The sequence below is a fragment of the Polistes dominula genome, unplaced genomic scaffold (genome assembly GCF_049000335.1).
Source record: "Polistes dominula isolate Pdom_NZ unplaced genomic scaffold, Pdom_raw_medaka contig_29, whole genome shotgun sequence".
Taxonomy (NCBI): Eukaryota; Metazoa; Arthropoda; class Insecta; order Hymenoptera; family Vespidae; genus Polistes; species Polistes dominula.
The window spans coordinates 46,327-67,455 of NW_028300865.1; the positions used below are offsets into that span (position 1 = coordinate 46,327).

General features: G+C 35.6%; 2 protein-coding genes across 9 annotated transcripts in view; one reads left to right on the plus strand and one right to left on the minus strand.

Moving 5' to 3' along the window:
- Positions 1 to 5,560, plus strand: part of LOC107068297 (ribosome biogenesis protein WDR12 homolog) — a 17,905-nt gene extending 12,345 nt beyond the window's left edge. Inside the window, exon 9 of the mRNA XM_089170326.1 lies at positions 3,985 to 5,560. Within this exon, the coding sequence (XP_089026452.1) occupies positions 3,985 to 4,132 (148 nt within the window). The 3' untranslated portion in view covers positions 4,133 to 5,560. The remainder of the gene's footprint in view (positions 1 to 3,984) is intronic.
- shep (RNA binding motif single stranded interacting protein alan shepard) overlaps positions 1 to 19,959 on the minus strand; it is a 27,212-nt gene extending 7,253 nt beyond the window's left edge. Inside the window, exons 1-10 of one of the 8 annotated variants that reach the window (XM_015324515.2) lie at positions 19,410 to 19,959; positions 18,904 to 19,306; positions 16,906 to 17,355; positions 7,926 to 8,467; positions 6,056 to 6,270; positions 5,882 to 5,940; positions 5,590 to 5,735; positions 1,153 to 1,310; positions 610 to 763; positions 312 to 506 (exon numbers count right to left, since the gene is read on the minus strand). In XM_015324515.2, the coding sequence (XP_015180001.2) occupies positions 312 to 506; positions 610 to 763; positions 1,153 to 1,310; positions 5,590 to 5,735; positions 5,882 to 5,940; positions 6,056 to 6,270; positions 7,926 to 8,057 (1,059 nt within the window). In that variant the 5' untranslated portion in view covers positions 8,058 to 8,467; positions 16,906 to 17,355; positions 18,904 to 19,306; positions 19,410 to 19,959. Of the gene's footprint in view, positions 1 to 311; positions 507 to 609; positions 764 to 1,152; positions 1,311 to 3,221; positions 3,243 to 5,589; positions 5,736 to 5,881; positions 5,941 to 6,055; positions 6,271 to 6,557; positions 7,067 to 7,143; positions 7,821 to 7,925; positions 8,468 to 16,467; positions 16,487 to 16,905; positions 17,494 to 18,903 lie in introns of those variants that run through there. The other 7 variants (XM_089170299.1, XM_089170301.1, XM_089170284.1 and 4 more) reach the window with 7 other exon arrangements.
- Positions 19,960 to 21,129: the final 1,170 nt, after the last annotated feature.

Genomic DNA, 21,129 nt, shown 5'->3' on the forward strand with positions numbered 1-21,129 from the left:
GACTTCATATTTGGTAGTAAAATCAAGAAAAAAAACAAAAAACAAAAAAGGAAAAGAAAAAAAGGCAAATAATAACTTATCAATTAATGAAATAAAAATTGTAATGAAAAGATAATTATATACGCGATATATACGCGATTCATATATGTTATATTTTATTAGGTTTATTATTGCAACGAATAGAGAAAATACTTAAAAAAAGAAAAAGAAAAAGAAAAAGAAAAAGATGAAAAGAATCTAGTCAAATGTCTAAAAAAGAAAAACAAAAAAAAAACAAAAATAAATGAAAAACTCTTCTTATAAAAACTCACGTCGACCTGTTGCATATGAGGAGGCGCAGGCTGCACAAGGTACGGTGTGACCCAGGGTGTTCCTGGTACGCTATAACCAGGGACAGCTTGACCATAATGACGACCATATTGAGTTAAAGTTGCTGTAGGTAGCATATGGGCTGTCGCAACGCCATTTTGACCGACTCCGCTTGCATCATAATTCATCGTCATATTCTAATAAAATAAAGAAATAAATTTGTAATAATAGCATTATAATGAAACTTGAACTTGTGTCTCTGCATTCAAAATATATTACGTATATTTTATATATACTCACTTCTCCGGTATCTCTCCACATTGTACTTTTATACATTGATTTTTTCTTGTTACCACCATCAGCAAATTTAACTAATAATGGATCTTTAGCTCCTTGTAATGCTTTACCATTAAATATGTGAATTATCTGTTCACATTTTTCTTTCGATTCCATTCTGAAATTTCATATAACACATATCTTAACACTAGATATACCACCATTTTCAATATACCTTCTTTATCTATCACACTAGTCAAAATGACTGATATATCAAAAAACAAAACAAAAATGCTTTTTGAAGCTTGCAGTCTTTAATTACTCTTAAAAAATAACAAAAAGCTTTATTATTTACAGTTAAAATCAAATGTTACGTGAAGTAGAAATTGTGAATGAAAATGGCCCGACCAGTCAAAATGACTACTAACTGGTTTGGTATATCTAGTGTTAATCATTATTTTTAAACATACAATTAAATGTACATATATATATATATATATATATATATATATATATATACATATACATATATATATATTTGTATATAAAGTTGAAATATATACTGACCTTGCGAAACCAACACCCTTACTTTGTCCTGAGGTGTCACGTAGAATGCGAGTCGAAATGACTTGTCCATATTGTTGAAGAAGTCCTTCAACATCATTTTCCTTAAAGTTCAATGGAAGGTTTGCGATATACAGATTTGTAGGATCCTGTTCCTGTTGCTGAGAAGAGAGTAAAAATACTATGCAATATATTGTATGTTTTACTACTATAAAATATAGCATCATTTTAATGAATTATTATCATTTTGACTTTTCAGATATATATCGTGTATGTAATTTTGTATATTATATATTACTACTCGTTAAAATGATTAATTGTATGAAATTTTTTACATAATTACATTAAGAAAAATAATATTTTATCATATTATTACATTTTACATAATTTTACGTGTAATATACTAAGTGTTTACATACATTTGATCTGAAAAATTACAATGATTATTTGTGAAAGCTGTATTTCGTATCATTTTGGCAACAAAAAGAAAAAAAAAATATATATATATATATATGAATAATTTGAAACTTATAAATATTAAAATGTTTTCAATGTATCTTGGCAACAAAAAAATATAAAATTACGTTTAAAAATAATATATTCTTTTTGTACATTAACTTATTGATATTTATTATTAAAACATGATGTATGTCTACAACAATGATACTACAAAAAAAATTAGTAAGCTATATATATATATATATATGTATATATATATATATATATATATATATATATATATAAGGAATAATTATTCTGAACTAATCGCAAGAATGCAAATGGACAGATATATCAGAAATATGACTGAATATGAATTAAGACAATAATTATTGTTTTCAATGTTGAAAGGTTATCATGCTTCATGGCATTAGGCTTCTCCACATTCTGGTGGCTCTCTAAATTTGCTTTATAGATGCTTCCAGATATATATATTTTTTTGTAATTCTTTTTCTTCTTTCTACTAATCTTATAGATAACCACATAATTCATTATTTAATGTATCATTTAAATACTTTCAATTTAAAGTCAAAACATGCACACACAGATAATAGGTACTCAATTGATATTATTTATTTATAGTTTTCGATATTTATCGTAACAAAAATTACTGGTGTTTCTTACAATCTTTCTGTATTTTAGAGGGGGGGGGGGAAACCAAAAACATTGATATTAAATACAATGTTAATGTATAGTTTTGTAAACTAGTACAACAATATCTCTAAACTTATAGAAAAAAAGATAAAGAAGACAAGAATACAAAAAAAATATTTGTAAAATAATATAAATTATTATATTTTTGATTATTGAAAATATTTAAATCAAAACTAACATATTTATTTAATGCATATAAACAGAAATAAAAAAACTTGAAAATTCTTTTAACAAATCAATACAATTGTATAATCAATTACATTCATATATGATTTTTGTAATTAAGCCGACATGCAAGCTTCTTAATTCATATTTTATATTTTTAATAACACCTTCAAAATGAAAATTAAAAAATATGAAGAAAACAAAACAAAACAAAACAAAAATGTAAGCATATATACACACATAGATGTATTTAAATTGTATTTATATATCAAATATGTGAACAAATATCTTCTATTCATTTTTTTTTGATACACTGAAAGCAACGGGAACATATTTTTTTTGTGTATTCTTTTCTATATTTTATTTTTTTTTATTTAAGATAAAAAACAAAACAAAACAAAAGAAAAAGAAGCAAAAGGCAAAGCACAGGCATTGCAAAGTGTATAAATTCGATTTAAAAAGAAGAAAGAAAAAAAAAAAAGAATTACGATTGACTATATTTGCAGAAAACATATGATATATGTTAAAAAAAAAAAAAATATATATATATATACATATGTATTAAATGCTTTATGATACTTTATTAATGACTTTATAAAAGGAATTTGTGAAAGGATTGAAACAAACACGAGTGTGTTGTGTAGGCTAAACTAAATTTTGAAATGATTATTTATGCACCCTCAAGCATATTTTGAGATTCACCATTTCTGTCAAGTATACCAATCAAATCTACAATTACTTGAATATACTTATACTTTACGACAATTTACTTCAATCTTGCGAATGCATTAAAAAAAAGAACAAATAATGAAAATATTATGATATATAAGCCAAGCTGATGGCATTTATGTATGTATACAGATGATGTCCCTTTTCAAATTAATGTCTCAATTATTTCTATTTAAAATAACCTTTTTGGTTTCTTCAAACCAAATATTGACGACTAATTATTTACCAACAAATTTTCCATCTTTCTTTTTAAATAAATTCAAGCTAATTTTTTAATATTACGTCAATGAATAACGCGTATTTACAAAAAAAAAAAAAAAAAAAAGATATTAAAAAATTAAACATTATTTTTGAAAGGGCCATTCCACATACATATACACACATATGGATATATAAAGATATGTACACACATACATACATACACACACGCGCACACACATACACACAATAAAAAATCAATATGCATAAATATACATATGTACGTATGTGTGTATGTTTGTATGATAGAAGAAATATACTTTAATGTATTTATACTTTAACCAAATGATTTATATTTTGATCAAATGCGAGTATACATAAATATATAAGATTCAAATACTTTATTATGAAATCAAATATATACTTGTTTAACTTGGAACTTTAGAATAAATAAATTCAATTTATACATAGTTCGATTATTGGATATATATATATATATATTATGACAATGATAAACCATTAGATGATAATTATTTGGAATTAATGATGGTACTTGAATCTTATAAAGAAAATCCTTGAATATGTTTACAGATTTATTGGTGTGCTGGTTAAACCTTCATTATTTAAGCCAAGTGTGCCAATCAGAGCCAACCAACACCCCAGGGGTAAGATAGCACCTGATCTTCACATAGCACCATTGAATGGTAAGTATACCGTGTACCCTGAGTATAGTTATTAGTGGGTACACATTGTTTAGTTTTATCATATCACATGCGATCGACATCATCACAGCTGCTTGTTTGTGGCCACCCTCTGCTTTTACCACGGCCAAATTGAAAGATATTACTACAAGTTAATGTCATTTTAAATGACTTATTTTCATTTCATTCCATTTAAATTTATCAATATTTAATATATCACAAATATAATTATATATATTTATTAATTGCTAATTGTTCTTCTATATAAATTATGGAATATAGCAGTTATTAATAGAATGAACCTTGAATGAACAAAATTGTTAAATAAGTTACGTTATAAAAGAAAAATCAAATTTCAGTAGCATAGGGAAATGTATTCTCATTATTTATAGTAATAACGGACGGACGTTTAACTAACTTTGAATTATTTTAATAGTAATATCAATAATAGTACTTCATTGTAAAGAACGGTATATGTATTAACGGTTACTTTGTTTTTATCGTGTTAGAATAAGTAGAATTTGAGAATTTGGAATAATCCAAATATAAATAATATTTTGTTAAAATACTACATATTTATTAGCAATTTGGTGGCCGAGGCACAGCAGCAAGCATCAATATAGAGAGAGGTTTGTAGGTATTTAAGACAGAATAATAGACAGAACCGATTAATGTAAAAGAGCGTTTCTAGACAAGTGAGACAGGTCTTGGTAAGGAAGAGAACAAAATATTGGTGAAACATAAATGAACTTGTAATTCCATGTAGAGATGCTCATGAGTACATTATTTTCTTTCTATTATCGATCATATGTAATAAATCAAATATTTTCTATCACGGAAAAACCTTTACGATGAATAACATTAAATTATATTACATGAAAATAATGTTATTACTATAATTATGGGAAATATTTTCTCTAACCACACATATTATATTCATATAAAATAAATTTGATCAAAAAAAAAAGAAAAAAAAGAAAAAAAAGAAAAAAAAAGAAAAAAAAGAAAAAAAAATGAATTAAATTCTAAATTATGAAATACAAAAGGCAGTATACAAGTGTGCAAATAAAATATATATTGCACGTATAATATACAATTCTATAATTAAAATATCTTAGCGTTTGACACTAATACGTCACACACATGACTACTCTTTTATCTTTTAATCAAATTAATTATCACATAGTACTCATGTGCTATAACAATATCATTTTTCTTTTTTTCATAATGGAACTAAGATAGTTGCCTGTTGTTTAACACAATTAAAAAAAAAAAAAAAGAGAGAGAGAGAGAGAAAGAGAGAGAGAGAGAGAGAGAGAGTTATTAGCTAGAATAATAGTACACATATGAATTTGGACAAGAAGAGGATGGAAACAGATGGATAAGAATAGGAAAAATAAATAAAAATCAGATAGAGTGAGAAAGAGAAAGAAAGAAAAAGAAAAAGAAAAAGAAAAAGAAAAAGAGGTTTACTGTTACTCTGGTATTACTGTACTTGCATGCACAACCAACGTACACTTGCCAGTCTACGGAGCAACCAGATACCCACTTTCGCCATCTGCGCTTGGATGCCCTTGGCGACCAGTGCTTTCACAGCACCCTCTGCCGCCACCGGTGACTCAAAGTCTACAAAGCCATAACCTAAAAAACAATTTGATTATAATGATACGATTAAAAGATAATTTTGCATTTTTTCTATACTTTTTGTTTTATGATAACAAAGAAAAGAAGTAAGAAACTACACGAATGTGTAAGTGATTTTATAATAGCATAATTTAAATAAGTACCTTTACATTTGTTTGTTGTTTTATCCAATATTGCCTTCGTGGATGTTATAGTTCCATACCTATAAACAGTTTCGGTTATTATTTAACACTTATGTATGAATACTTCTTAATTTTGTTGTTGTTGTGGTTTTTTTTTTTTTTAAATTCATTCATTAAATAATATCATTTACGTACTGAGAACACATATTAACAAGGTCTTTATCGGTAGTATTTTGGTTGAGGCCACGTATGTATAAATTTGTTTTAGATAATTGTTCCGTCTGTTGTCCTTGCATAGCATTATTGCTCATACTTGTGCTCATTGCCCCGCTTTGACTGCCAGTGGCACTGCTAGAACTACTGGTGGTATTGGCTGGTGACGAGGCTGTAGGTACCCGTTGTCCACCATACTAGTAGATATATAAAAAGAACACAAATTTTAAATAGTTCACATTACACGCTTTATGTTCTATTAATTGTTTATCTAGCAGGTAAATAAATAAGCTAAGAATTAAATAAATTGGAAGAAAAAGAAGAAAAGCAACAATGAAAAAGTTTCAAAGCGCATCATTTTTAGTTTTCATTGAACTTTGTTCCACTCTTTGCAGCACCTCTTTTGATTTCATTTTATTACAACAAATAGTAGCATGTACATATATATATACAATGTTGATAGCAGATAATATAATAGACATACGGATAGAAAAGCAGAGAACAATATTAAGTGATATGGAGGAGTGGCTTGATATTATACAGCGATTTGCCAAGTTCCGACAAGGAGGTTATCTATGTACGGTCATCGTCGACCAATGGCAATATAACACTTTCCTCAATTAACCAATAGTAAATTATAAAGAACACGCCTTTTTTTTGTCGATCTTTTGATTTTTCTTAATAATTCCTCATGATAATTCGCCACAATGTACTTTACATTTTTTCTAACAATGAAAAACACTTTATTTTCCAAAATTCGAAGTAAATTCATTAATCTACCGTGTGGTCACGTATGCATGATTTTCGAACGAAAAGACGACTGCGGGGAGGGGAGATATAAAAATAACAAAATCAAATACGTGTAAAAAAAGAAAAAAGGTGTTCGCGTAAGTAATTAAACGGTGAAAAGTGGCATGCGCGAGTAGGAAAAAAAAAAGTATCCACGAATCCAAGCAAACGACGACAACGACGACGACGACGACGACGACAGTTGTCTCGCGAAAAGGAATAATAAGCGATCGCAGTTATAAATTTCTTTAGCGGTATCTTGCGTGGAATGTTGTACGTACATCTCTGGGAAATTTGTTTCGCTTGCAGTTTGACGACACTTGCCGGAGTGGTGACCGTGACCCCGCGTCAGCGATGCACCGTGTCTGATTAAAGTAAGGAAGAAGAAGGGGTAACGGGCAGCAACGGCAACAAATGAATCATTTATAGATGCTAAATCGTATAGAAACGATCACAATTGAGTGAGAGAGAGAGAGAGAGAGAGAGAGAAAGAGAGAGATACCACTGTATGTCCAGTAGCGCAATTCGTGAAGTTAGAAAGGAGAAAGAGGAGGGACCCCCATTAGGCACAGAGTAAGTAAATCGTTGAACGCTCGTATGGAGGCGTGCACATCGAAGGTAGCACGCAATAGGACGACGACTGGCTGCTGCTGCTGCTGTTGCTGCTGCTGCTGCTCGTCGCGCATCTTTTCGTGGTTACGAGTCGATAAGTTAGTAGTAATATAAGAACGCGGCATATATCGAGAGAAGTGGAAGAAGGACAGAGTAAACCATCGTGCAGTAAAAATTGTGATAAAAAAGAAGAAAAGCGTCGTTGGAAGAGGTATCAAATGCGATAGTAGTATATGAAAGCAATCACAAAAAAAAAAAATGGTACATCAGGTAGGCAGGTAGGATGCAAAAGCGAATTATAAAAATAAAATAGATATAAAAGCTTGCTGAGATAAGAAAAATGGAGAAGAAGAAGAAGAAGAAGAAGAAGAAGAAGAAGAAGAAGTTGTTGTTGTAAAAGAAAAGAAAAAAAGCAGAGAAAAGGAAAGGTCCGCCATAGGAGTGTACTCACCGAGACGTGCTGAGCGTAGGGGGCGGTGACGTAAGGGTTGGCAGAGGGCTGTAACGGTTGCGCACCGACCTGTACCTGTGCCGCTGCGGCAGCCGCCGCGGCGGCACTCGGAAAGCGGTTGAAACACGGCATGGCGGCCGCTGCTGCCACTATGGTCGACGGCGCCGCGCCCAAGCTGCCGCGGCGGCGCCACTGGCTCGAAATTGCACAGGATTACCTCCTCGTGGTCCTCCGCCGCCACCTCCACCACCGCCGCCGCCACCACCGCCACTGCCACCACCGGCGCCGCCGCCGCCGCCAGCGCCACCCCCTGCCCCACCTCCTGACGCGTTCCCCTTCAATCCACCACCGGCGCCGGCGCCAGCGCCGCCCCCGTGGCCACCTCCACCACCTCCGCCACTACCGGCAGTTGTGCCGCCACCACCGCCGCCGCCGCCACTGCCACCGCCGCTGGTTGGGCCCACGCCCACGCCTCCGGCGTTGGCGCCTCCACCAGCGTTACCGTTGTTAGCGCCGACGTATGTTGGCCGTGGGCTGCTAGCCTGCAAAACGATCAAACTAAATACCACCACGAGATCATCCAATACTCCTTCCTTCCTTTCCTTTCCTTTCCTTTCCTTTCCTTTCCTTTCCTTTCCTTTCCTTTCCTTTCCTTTCCTTTCCTTTTTCTAATATAGTTATATACGAAATATTCCAACTATCATACCACCACCTTTCAATCAATTGCTTTCCTTCTTCTTCTTCTTCTTCCTTTCCCTTTGAAATATATAGACCCTATTTATAACCAAGAGTTCGTACGTGTAATGTTACAAACTGTATAATAGATTGTTCTTGTGAAAATTATTTTGAAAATATTAATTTAAAAAGGCACGAACGAATTTAATTCGCCCTAATATATTGCATTCCGCAAACACCTTTCTCATTCGTTTCTCCAGCATACATTTCTCTATTCCTCGATTCCTCGCGAATCTAACAAACGATGATTATCTTATCTATTAGCCACATGCTGATATCGTAAGAAAGTTCTTTTAAATGATAGGTAGGTAAACAAGACACCCACCCTCATAATCGGCGGACACTCATTTTTTCTTTTATGTAAGCAATATTATTTTTTTTTCTAATAGAAATCAATCAAGTACTCCTTTTTTTAAATGAAATAATCAAATTAAGTTTTTCTATCGTACCCAATGAATGCAGAACACACACACACACACACAATGCTTTAGACACTTGTAATATATTTAAATTTAAATGCATTTTTCTCAAAATTGGCTGGTCAATGGATAAAAAAATGTTACCATGATAATACCTAAAGCTCATCATAAAATCCGTAGGAGGTGTTTAAGTGAATGTCTCGTTGTGACACACTGGCACACACAGAGAGTGCGCGCGCGTGACATGACTTTTATTATATTTATTGAAAAGTTAAAGAAAGTATGGCTTAAGAGCATGAATTATTGGTAAATATCGACACAGTTCAATTGGACAGCATTCGCAACAGGACAATGTTAGCCAAAGAGAGCTAGGTGGTGGTAGTGGACAACCATGAAATAGAGAACACGAAGTGTGAAATGAGTATCGTGATCTACCGACCGGATGTTACTTCCTGCTTACCACGTCGTTCGTCTCTACATATAGTCATATTACACACACACACACATCTTTTTTTCATCCCCTTTGGCCCTTTTTTTATTTATTATTTTTTATTTTCTTAAAGTTATTATAACGAGAAAATATTCAAGCTCGTAACTTTAAATCAAATTGTTTCTAATTCAACACTAACTGATTCAACATTAAGTCGAATTTTGTCTAATGCAACACGTGGCTATATATATATATATATATATATATATATATATATATAATTTATACTGTAATTTAAAAGAAGAAAACAACAATTTTTAGTTATCTTTGTATTGTAAAACTTATGGATTTTGTTGTTGTTATATTTTCAATTATGTTATTTGTTGGATTTAAATTTAGATAGAATCTGATGTTACTAATGTAAAATTTATTATTTCCACCCTCCTTCTCCCGCCCCCCCCGCCCCACCTACTTTCTCAGGAATTCCTCATGTAGCGTAACGCATGCTTTACACTCTAGAAATATCTTGGATGACACCATTACCTTAAACGCGAGTCTTTATATTTTGTCTTTATTCTATTTATACAGAGCATTTCATAAATAATTTTTGTCAATACTTCAAAGAGTATAATGCTGCTAGCATTATCTAACCTAACCTATACATACTGAAATAAAAAATAAATGTCATAGGAACATCTTGTCGTCCCGAATATATCTTTAATTTTCGAAAAAGATTTCGGATACAACTTTTACTGTTGTACGCGCGCCTTGACCGTTTTTTAATTGAACGTTCAATAAGAAGCACACAAAATTGTGTGCACTGACAAGAGAGTTTTTTCTTCCTCTTCGTCAAACCTTGAAAACACCGAGTTTTTTCCTCTCTCTTTTTTCAACTCTACACAGTTGCACGAGGAATCCATTAGGATCATACGCTGTGCAAGCAGTAAGATCAAATACTCAAAACCGTTTCCAAGAAAACTTTCTCATATACCAGTCTCGTATATATATATATATATATATATATATATATATATATATATATATATATTTTTTTTTCTAACACAACAAAAGGCATTAGTGATGTAAACTGATAAATAACAATACGTAAGATCGGTGAGAGGTTAAGTTTATCAAATTCAACCTGTTTATGCACACTTGAAAGACGAAATTACTTTCCGAGCAACCCAATATATATATATATATATATATATATATATATATATATATATATATGCAGATTAGGTTGGTATTTTACTTTCGAATGGCATTTTAACTTACTTCTCCGACGAAAGTATGCTTATTTTTCGGATTTTGGTCCTTTGGTATATATCATACACTTACCTGAAACAAAAAAGTAAATCGGTAGATATAATAACGGTTTAAACGGCGTAATATTAGTATAACATTAAATTTCACGTTTAATTACAGAGAGTCATTTATCATCCAGAAGAAAAGGTGTATAACAAAATGAAATAAATGTATCTATAGATATATGTATAGATAGATAAATCATTATCACTTTCATGTTGTGACGCGGTAAAAAGCATAAGTTAATTATACCTCGGATCACATGCCATTAAAGAAGTAATTAAATTTCGACATTCGACATTAAGGTGTTTAAGTAAGAACAACTAGAACTAATAATTAAAGGGATAAATAAATTTGAGAGCAATGTAGTTCCCAAAACCGTATTAACACTAGATATATCCCACCATTTTCGATAATGATTGTTTTGCAGAGTTATTCGTTCGTAAGTCGTTCTACTTAATTATCGATTCAATCCCGATAAAGTACTTGTATATATAAATACTTAAAGGAGAAAGTCTAATTTGCATGGGTAAATAGTTATAAAAACATAATTAATGACCTACCTATTCTATTCTAGTTTAGTCTAGTAATCGACGTTATAAGGAGAGCAACTAAATTTCAAGCACTAACAAAAATTCTATGACCAATCTGATAACGAGAGAAAGAGATACTATATCTTTGACGAAGATGGGTTAAAGTCAGGGTGAAAGTTTGTAACCTTAAGTATAATAATAATAATATACAAAAAACAAAAAAAAATTACAAGAAAAATATATTTTAATGTTATTTCATATTTTAATGATTTTCTACTTTTGTTTTTCTTGAATTATTTATTATCATTATTACTCAGGCTATCGATAATAAATACGGATTATATTAAAAAAATTAAATAACCAAATAGTATTATATTATATACACGAGACTGGTGGTGGTGGTGGTGGCTGTTCTTCTACATTGTTATATGATCGCAAGTTCGTTGACTTTAAGGCAGGCTCGATCAACCGTGGCCTCCTCTCTCTCTCTCAAGCACCTCCACCACCTTCATTTTCACCACCCTTCACCACCAACGCCATCTCCACCTCACGCACTGTTTCATTCCCCTCCGCCCGCGTTTAGATCACAACGCCCTTCTCGCTCCACCCCCCACCTCAACCATCACTACCATCACTACCACCACTTTCTACCATTGCAACCAACCGCCATTGCGACGAAGAGACCAACAACCACCAACACCACTATTGCGTTCCTCATCTTTTATTATTGGTCGAGAGTTATCAAGAAATACGGCAGAATATTCATTAATTTTTCAATACCACCAAATCTCATTTTTTTCTGTTCTTTTTCTTGTAAATTTCCAAAATGTGGAAATTATCATCCATCTTAGGGGGACACGATTGAATGTTGTCGGAGGCCTCTACCTGTTTCTATGTACGGACAGGGTGGTTCAACGAGAATTACGCGTGTTAAATGATCGTGAAAACAATGTGTGATGAACAATGTTGTGTACAAATGTTACATGAAGTAGAAATTTTGAATGAAAATGGCCCGACCAGTCAAAATGACTACTGACTGGTCTGGTATATCTAGTGTTAAATTAATTAATTAATTAATTAATTAATTCTCATTATAAGAGATACTTTTCGAATTAACAAATATAATAATATAATCTGATATTTTTTGAAATGGTTGAATATATTATATCGGATATGGTTTCTCTGCTTTTATGATTTTTTTTTTTAAACCGCAGAGTACAACATCGTTTTTCTTTTTATCGATATCGAACTTTCTCTTTGAATCGTGACATCGCGTAGAATATATATATATATATATATATATATATAAATATTAGGTATATATATCCATGTATGGGTCTGTAGAGCTTTTAAGATTTATTAATAATTAATAACACGTTCGTAATAAGAGGGGTGGGTGATTTTGAGTAATATTTCAAGTGAAAAAATGTCACTAGAATTAATTGATAGATTATTTTATTTATTTGGTTCTTTTAGAAATAGCGTGAAAGATATTTTCTCTCTTGTACAACACTTGTTGTGTAGTGTAGTATTTTAAAAGAGAAATGAAAATCTTGTACAACCGGTCACAGAAGTATTCGTACTTGTAGTTCCCACCTTATACATTTTTAATCATTTATATTTGTTTTTTGATTGCAAATTTTCAAATTCTTCTACACAAGAACAAGATTTATTTGTATCTATGTACAAGTAAATGATAAAAATACTATTATTATAATAGTTTTCAAATTATAAACTTCAATTGAACAGTTTAATTCTAATACATGTTTTATTATCTGCGTATAGAAGAATTTTCAAATAATATATTATTACAAGAAAATATTAATTGTTCTTAAAAATTGACTGTAGGGGTGTATAAATATTCCTCATGTTGGGTACAACTGTGTATAATATCATAATATTCCACACACAATTGTGAATGAATTATGATTCACATTCCAAGTAAGAATAGTAATTGACATATTTCATTAGAATCTTTCATTTTGATGATATATCATAAAGAAGAAGGTAGGTATCATCATATATCACCATTTTTCGCAGCTTACGTAAAAGAGAAAATAATAAAAGGTCGATAGAAGAAGAGAGTGCGCGTTTGTTCGTTCGTTCGTTCGTTCGTTCGTTCGTTCGTTCGTTCGTTCGTTCGTGCGTCACACGATGGAACGACGAAGGTAAATGGCACGCGAGGGACCTTGACGTGTACACATCTAGGCCATAGACCTTGAACTTTGTGTCTAGATCACGCTTCGGACATACAATTCAGCCGCCAAATCGGGAACTCGCTCTTGTTACGAGACGGTTATCGGTCATAAACTAGAAAAACAAGTGGGGTAACTATAGTTTTTTTCTTTCCCCAAGACAACTACTAAATTTCGATAAGCGCGAGCTTTAGAAAAAAAAAAGATCATTAGAAAAATACTGATATATTAATATTTTCTATTATATGTGCGTATATTTAGAATATTTTACTTATTATTATTATTATTATTATTATTTTACTAATTAACGTTACGATAAGTATATTCTTATTGGTCCAAGTAAATATAATCTAATTGGTTGAAATATTAACAGGTCCCCTGTTGGCTGGAAGAAAGGCCGATTTTCAAAACGAAATGTGTGACTAGCGGGAAAATACGATCGATCCCGAGGGAGTTCAACGGAAATAAAGGAACGTATAGAGAGAAAAAGAGAAAGAGAAAGAGAAAGAGAGAGCGCGCGAGAGAGAGGTTCAGACAACCTTGACTTTAGTGACGTCACCGGATACCGTTGTGGATAGCGCCTTGCGAACTTTGTGAATGGCATCCGGGTGTGCGTGCTAGCACGCGTTCTTTCGCGCGTGGGTGCGTTGTTGTTCACATGCAAGTCCTCCTTTACGTGAATGCGCGTCTCAATGCTGTGTTTGGAATATTCAGACATGAAACAATAATAAAAAAGATTGGTCTACATTTCATTCGAAATTATAACAATCCTTTTTATTATTCAAAAATTCGACACGTAACTTATTCATAACAATACAATTATTATTCCGTTTAAAGCACATTATCATCACTTTTATGCAGCAGCAACAGCATTTTTACTTCCGCGCTCTTTTCCACGGCGCATGCGTACACATCCATGACTGATTTAATGATGATCGCGCATGCGCGAAAAGGGAAAATTTATCCTATTCCGAAATACCGTGTGATATCCATGGCAACGCGCATCAAAGACCACCCCGGTGGTCTTTGGGTTTTTATATTTTTGTATCTTTTTTCACCTGCTTATACATGGATGTTCTTTATAGATTTTCTAAAAAAGAAAAACCACTATTATATCAAAATGACGAAAGTAACGACGATATTTCGTTAGGAATATAGAAAGAAATATATAGATAAGAAATTTTCTATGAAAATAAATATATTGGTCATGCTATTTACAAATCTCAAAAGAATGAATATCTCTTGTACATTTAATAACAAAATCTTGACAAATATCATTTCGTGTATAATGTAGAGTAGTTAATAATATGACTACAGTAGTAGTACAACTCTATGAATAGGATGATTGAAACGAGGAAAATAAGGATATCATATTGAAAGTTTCTTTATTCGTTATATAGCTTCGATAAGATTATTTCTTCGCGGAATGTAGTATCTCTACATTGGGATGCGGGTGTAAAGTAGAACACAACAACACAACATGGAAATGCAGAGAAAACGCTTTGGGATATAACCACATTAGTACCGAACAAAGAACAACGTAGATTCGTTCGTGATTCATTTCCGAGAGTGCACGCTTCACACACTTCAAGGCCGATGAACGACCCAACACACACACACACAGGACAGACAGACAGACGTTTCTGTTTTGTTGGTCTCTTTGTCTCTCTTTGCTCAAACAGAAAGAAGAGACGACGACAACAAGAATTCCAAGATTTTTTTTTTTTTACAACACAATCTATTAAAGAGAGTACAATAGAAAAAAAGCCAAATTCGAAGCGACATCATTAATATAAAATATCATTTAGCAGACAACACTATTAAGATATGTCAAAGTTCAAAATACGATATAAAAGGTGGTAATCTGTTTTGTGTTCTTCAAAATTCTTTCTTTCGAGATAAGTCAATTAACGGTAAGGATAACATAAATATATGATAAATCTATTTCCTCTTAAATAGACACTAGTCAATGTGATGATAACCATGATAGATTTTTAACATATGGGAACATTTATCGAGATTTTACGTTCAAACTTTACATATCCATTTATCGTTAATTTTTAACCGAGCTCGAAAATAGTTCAATAACAGTATGTTTTATTACATCATATATTTTCAGTTCGTATATTAATTGGTAGAAAATGAATTTGATGAATAACGATTAAACCAGAAAATCGATTCAGGTAAAATTTGACCTCCTCACCTTAAGGAGGGAGGAGTAGTCAAACGCGCGGCATGGATCACATACACATAGAAAGGAAACGCATCTTCGAATGCATTTCAAATCCGTCCAATCAGAACGAACGATCCCCTTTCGTTTTTGAGACAACACTGACGTATCAACGAAACTCGTCTCCCGTTTCTTTTCTTTTTTTTTTTCTTATTTTAGATTGACGATTACAGTTTTAAATGCCGTCATGATTTTTCCTTTTTTTAAACGAAAAATATCATTGGATGGTTTCACTTGAAAATTAAATCGAACAGGAATATACGCGACTACCAAAAATGGATTGCTGTTGATAGAATTCAACAAGTAGAATTTGTTGTTACTTAAAAACAAACCGATCGTGTATCTCGCGAATATAAAACATTATAGAGAGAAGAAAGAATGAAAATAAAGGAAGAGAGATCACACGAATGTAAAGAGAAAAGACTTGCAGGCACGGGAGAGTGGAGTGCAAAAAGGAATGGTGCGGTTAGGTTAAGTTTTACGGAAGTAGTAACATAGATAAGAGAAGTGGGAGATAGGGAGAACGAAAGAGGAGCTTGGGTGGGGCAACGGACACCCCGCGGCAAATTGTCAAACTACGCCGGTTCCATGGCTGCCACCAGCCGCTCCATGGTAAAACTGTGTTTTCCACGGAGAGAACCCCCTTCGTGTTCGTTTTTTAACAGTAGAGTAGTAATAACAACACCACCCACACAGTAGCAACGATGACGATGAACAATGACGATGAACAACGGACGCCGGCGTAGGGAGCGTACGAACAGCACACTCACACACAACACATGTACGTAAAAATATACGACGGGCATTCATCCGTTTGTGCATGGCATGGCATGGCATGCGCGTGCGCGCGCGCACGCGACGACGACACGCGGTAGCGCACGCCTTCAAGCGACCGGCAACGCAACGAGGATACTACCAACGACGACGACGACGACGACGAGAAGACGATGATCATCACCACCACGAACCACACGTCCAGTTCGATCAAAGATGAGACGCGGTTGTACTTCTCTTAGGCGGGAGTAGATGGGAGGGAGAGAGGGAGTTAAAGGGGCTCGAGATAAAATAGCAAAGTATAGAAAAAAAAGATAGAGATTGAGAGAGAAAAAGAGCAAATGATTGCTACTCACCATCATCTTATAATTAATTTTCCTTGGCGGAGCAACGTTGTTTTCCATTCTGACAGACATGCTAGTGGTTGGTAGTTTCTATCAGACTCGAAACGATGATGCTCTGATAATAATGAAGTAGTTTGAATTACAGTTGCTACTAGTAGTACACTAGACAAGTAGCAAGTAGCAGTAGTAATAATGTTTGATGAAGGTGGCGATGGTAGTAGTAGTAGTAGTAGTAGTAGTAGTAGTAATAGTGGTGGTGGTGGTTGCTGTACCCGCTGCTGTAACTGTAGAGAGTGCGTACACACGCGAGCGTGCACTTTCGTCTTAGCAAATCGGTCCGGTTCGGTTGCCGGCTGGCTAGCCGCGTTGCTGTTGCTGCTCTTCCTTCCTTTCTCCCTCCCTGACAGCAATAACAGGAAACAACTCCTTCGGGCACACCTTCCTCGGCTTCGCTGCTGCTTTCTACGTACACGGAAAAGATGTAGCTGGTTCACGTGCCCGCTCTCCACCACCCTTCGATGCCACGCGAACCACGACGCGGCCGAGAGCGCACCGTCACACGGCTCAGCGGAATGTCGTATATCTCGTGTCGCACTCCCCCTGATCGCACGACCGATAATAAAAGAGAGAGAGACAGATGGGAAGGGGGCTAGCGGCAACGGTGGGAAGGGGAGTCGCGCCAGAAAGAGGGGGATACAGCCGAACACTGTACAAGGAGGGGAAGGTGGTAGTAGTGGTGGTGGTGGTGGTGATGATGATGGTGGTGATGAAGGAGGAGAAGAAGAAGATGGAGGAGAAGAAAAGGATGGGCGAGACGAGACGAGACCAGACGAGATCAGACCAGACGAGACGAGACGAGACGAGACGCGTGGTATCCCGCCACAGGCTAGATGGAAAGCTATCGTCTGGAGAGACGAAATCGGGAATGATGCAGGGTACAGAGGAAGAAGAGACGTCAGTGGTACGGCGCGTATGGTTACGGGATCACAATAGAGCCTTTAACGCACCGACGAAACCGAACGCGACCAGCGAGAACGATAAATCACTTTGCACCGTAGCGAGGAGTGGGAGAGGAACGGTAGAAAGGGCGATGGTGGTATCAACGGAGGGCAGGAGGGGTGAAAGGGAGGAAGAAAGAGAGAGAGAGAGAGAGAGAGAGCGATAGGACCATGCAAAGGGGGCGAGGAATGAGCTGCGCGCGCGAGCGTAAACGCGCTCTCTACTTACTGCTATCGATGAGCTGTAAGAATGTGTGTGTGTGTGTATAGGTATACGACTCGATCGCGTATCCCTCTCTCTCTCTTGTGAACTCGAGAAAGCGTACGCGCGCGCAAGATGCGTGAGCGTGCGAGGATGCGAGAATGAAATATACGTTAAAACCGAAAGAATGATAAACGAGGGAGAAAAATATGAAGGAAGAAAGGGGTGGTTAGAAGAGAAAGCCAAACGATGATGGCGATGCGGCGAACGAATGACGAACGTTAAGAGGGTGTGTCAATCATACACACACACTTCACACTACTTCGCTAAACTACTACTAATACTTCTTTTACACTTTATTCCATGTCGTTGTTTAACACACGCACAAAACACCGGCCGAGACTTAGGCCAAACGTGTCGGATAGACAGAGGTATGTTAGTAGTGTGAGAGAGTGGTAGCGTACGTGTCTATGTGTACGTGTACGAGAGAGATAGCAAAAGAGAGAGAGAGAGAGAGAAAGCGCAAGAAAGATAGGTAGTGTGTGAGAAAGAAAAAGAAAAAGAAAGAAAGATATCGAACGAATTGCAAGGAAGAAAGAAAGAAAGAAAGAGAGAGAGAGAGAGAGAGAGAGAGAGAGAGAGAGAGAGAACGAAACTACGCGAGATTATCCGCCTACTTGGCCGCCGATTTGAGCCTTAGCGACGGCCAGTTGGGTCTTCGTGATACGATCCGTCGTACTTTTTCGGCTTAATTATTAAAATGTGACGACGACGATTAATTTTCTTCGTCGTTTTTGTTATTAAACCAACCTTCCTTGTGTGGATTTGTCTCCACACTGTAGAGTTTGTGGCGGCGCTTTTGTAACTGTCTTCTTCGTCGGTTAGTTAGGCGTCGCGCAGCAATGTCACCTCGATCCGTTTACGATTATTATTTTAGCCTTCTTATTTGTATGTCGTTTATATATCAAGCACCACTATGCTTCCTTTTACGTCTTTATCGTCGAACTGTAGCACTATTTGATATATATTTGACGTACTTTTCTTTATCGGTCTCTTTTCGTCCGTACGTGCGTGCGTGCGTGCGTGCGTGCGTGTTTGTTCTTCTTTCGCCACTCGCGCCGACCCCTGCCGTTTCTTCTCAAAATCTCTCTTCTTTAGGAATTTCCTTTTTTCCTCTACTAGTCTTTACGATATTCCCGAAATATTATCACTACTAAATATAACGACACAATACAAAAATATATATATATATATGATATATATATATATATATATATATATATATAGTTTCCCGTTTAAATAATAAAATAAATTACAATGTTTAATTGTAAATTTTCGTTAGGAAACATTTAAATGTATGTTATCTTGTACGTAGAGTCTAGACTACTGCCCGGTGAGATTCACCCATCTTGTCCGACACTGAAAAAGAGTCGTCGTATGGTGGCGTTGCATTCGCTATCACTGATCCGTGGACTTTTAGTGGCCGCACCTGTCTGCATGGCCGCCACTCCAAAACGCATGGAAAATCATGAACTCGTTAAAAGACAACAGAAAAAGAAATGGAGACACCAATAGAGAGAAAAAATTTTGTTCTATTATATTGTTTCGAACGAAGATAGGACAAAATTGTTTACTAATGGAAATGGAATCAGGACTTCGGAGATCTAGTAAATGACTTTTAGTTTGTCACAATTGGTAGAACTGTTTGTAATATCCGAACATTACCGAAGATGGCCGAATGTTTTGACGAGCCAGCCGATGAGACGACGACAGTCTAAGGAAAGTGGAGGGGAGACGCATTCGAAATACGAGCGATTGGAGAGAAAGAGCAAATGAGAAAACGGGGAGGAGAATGAGATGGAACGAAGGACGACGCACGATGATGAAGGGAATGAAAAGGGCATGGATGCGCGGCGAGAGGGAGCGGAAGAGACAGAAAGAGAGAGAGAGAGAGAGAGAGAAGTAGCAGACGCGGGTGGGTACGTTGCTCATCATCATCCCGCTACGAAAGTCCCTTCGTTCTATACGGCTACGTGTGGTGCGTTGGGCACCACGATTCTACGTGAAAAATGTATGTTCGAGAGGAGGAGTGAGAGAGAGAGAGAGAGAGAGAGTAGTCCTTCGAGAGGTACGTCGACTCCCTTGCAACGCGATGTGTCGCGGTTGTCATGTCAGCAGAGAGAGAACCTTGCGTCCAGGGAAATCCTGCTTTGTCTGCTGCGCGCCAAATCGAAAGAGAAAGAGAAAGAGAAAGAGAAAGAGAGAGAAAGATATGTATGTGTATACACACACACACATCTATATAGAGAGTGGGAGATAGAGAAGGGAGAAGGGAAAGATAAAGTAGAGGGAGCGAAGAGGAAAACTTGGAGGGAGGGAGAGGGAGCGGGAGAGAGAGAGATAGATAGATAGGAGGGTTCTCCTTTCGTCGTAGGGCAAGATCGATTATCCCACGGCCCTGTGGTCGTCGTCGTCGTCGTCGTACGTCGTCGTACGTCGTCATCGTCGTCGTCGTCGTCGTCGTCGTCGCTCAAAGAACTTTGGTCGCGCCTTCTCTCGCGAGAAAGTCGCGTTATCGATCGTAGAACGACCTCGCTCACTTATACTCCCTCTCGAGGTCAGGAGAGATTTTTTTTTGTTGTTGCCCTCTCTTCTTCTACCTTCCCTCCAAAATCCCTTAGTTAGTGGTCGTTGACTTTTGTCGATTCGACTTTACTATACGCGGCTAAACGAAATCGATTTTCCTCGCAGTTATTTCGATGCGACCTTAATGTCCATAGCACAACCAAAACGAATTTCTCTTTGCGTTTTGCTAGAAACTTTTTGCGTTTTTGTTTTACTCTTTCATCTTTCTTTATTTCTGTCTGTCTGTCTGTCTGTCTGTCTGGCTGTCTGGCTGTCTGGCTGGCTGGCTGGTTGGCAAGTTTTCTTTCTCTTTCTCTCTCTTTCACTCTGTTTCGTTTTCGCCATTGTATCAGTAAAAATTAAAGCCCGCCGATTGGTCGATCCAGTGTCGCGAAGCACTGCAGTTGGAAG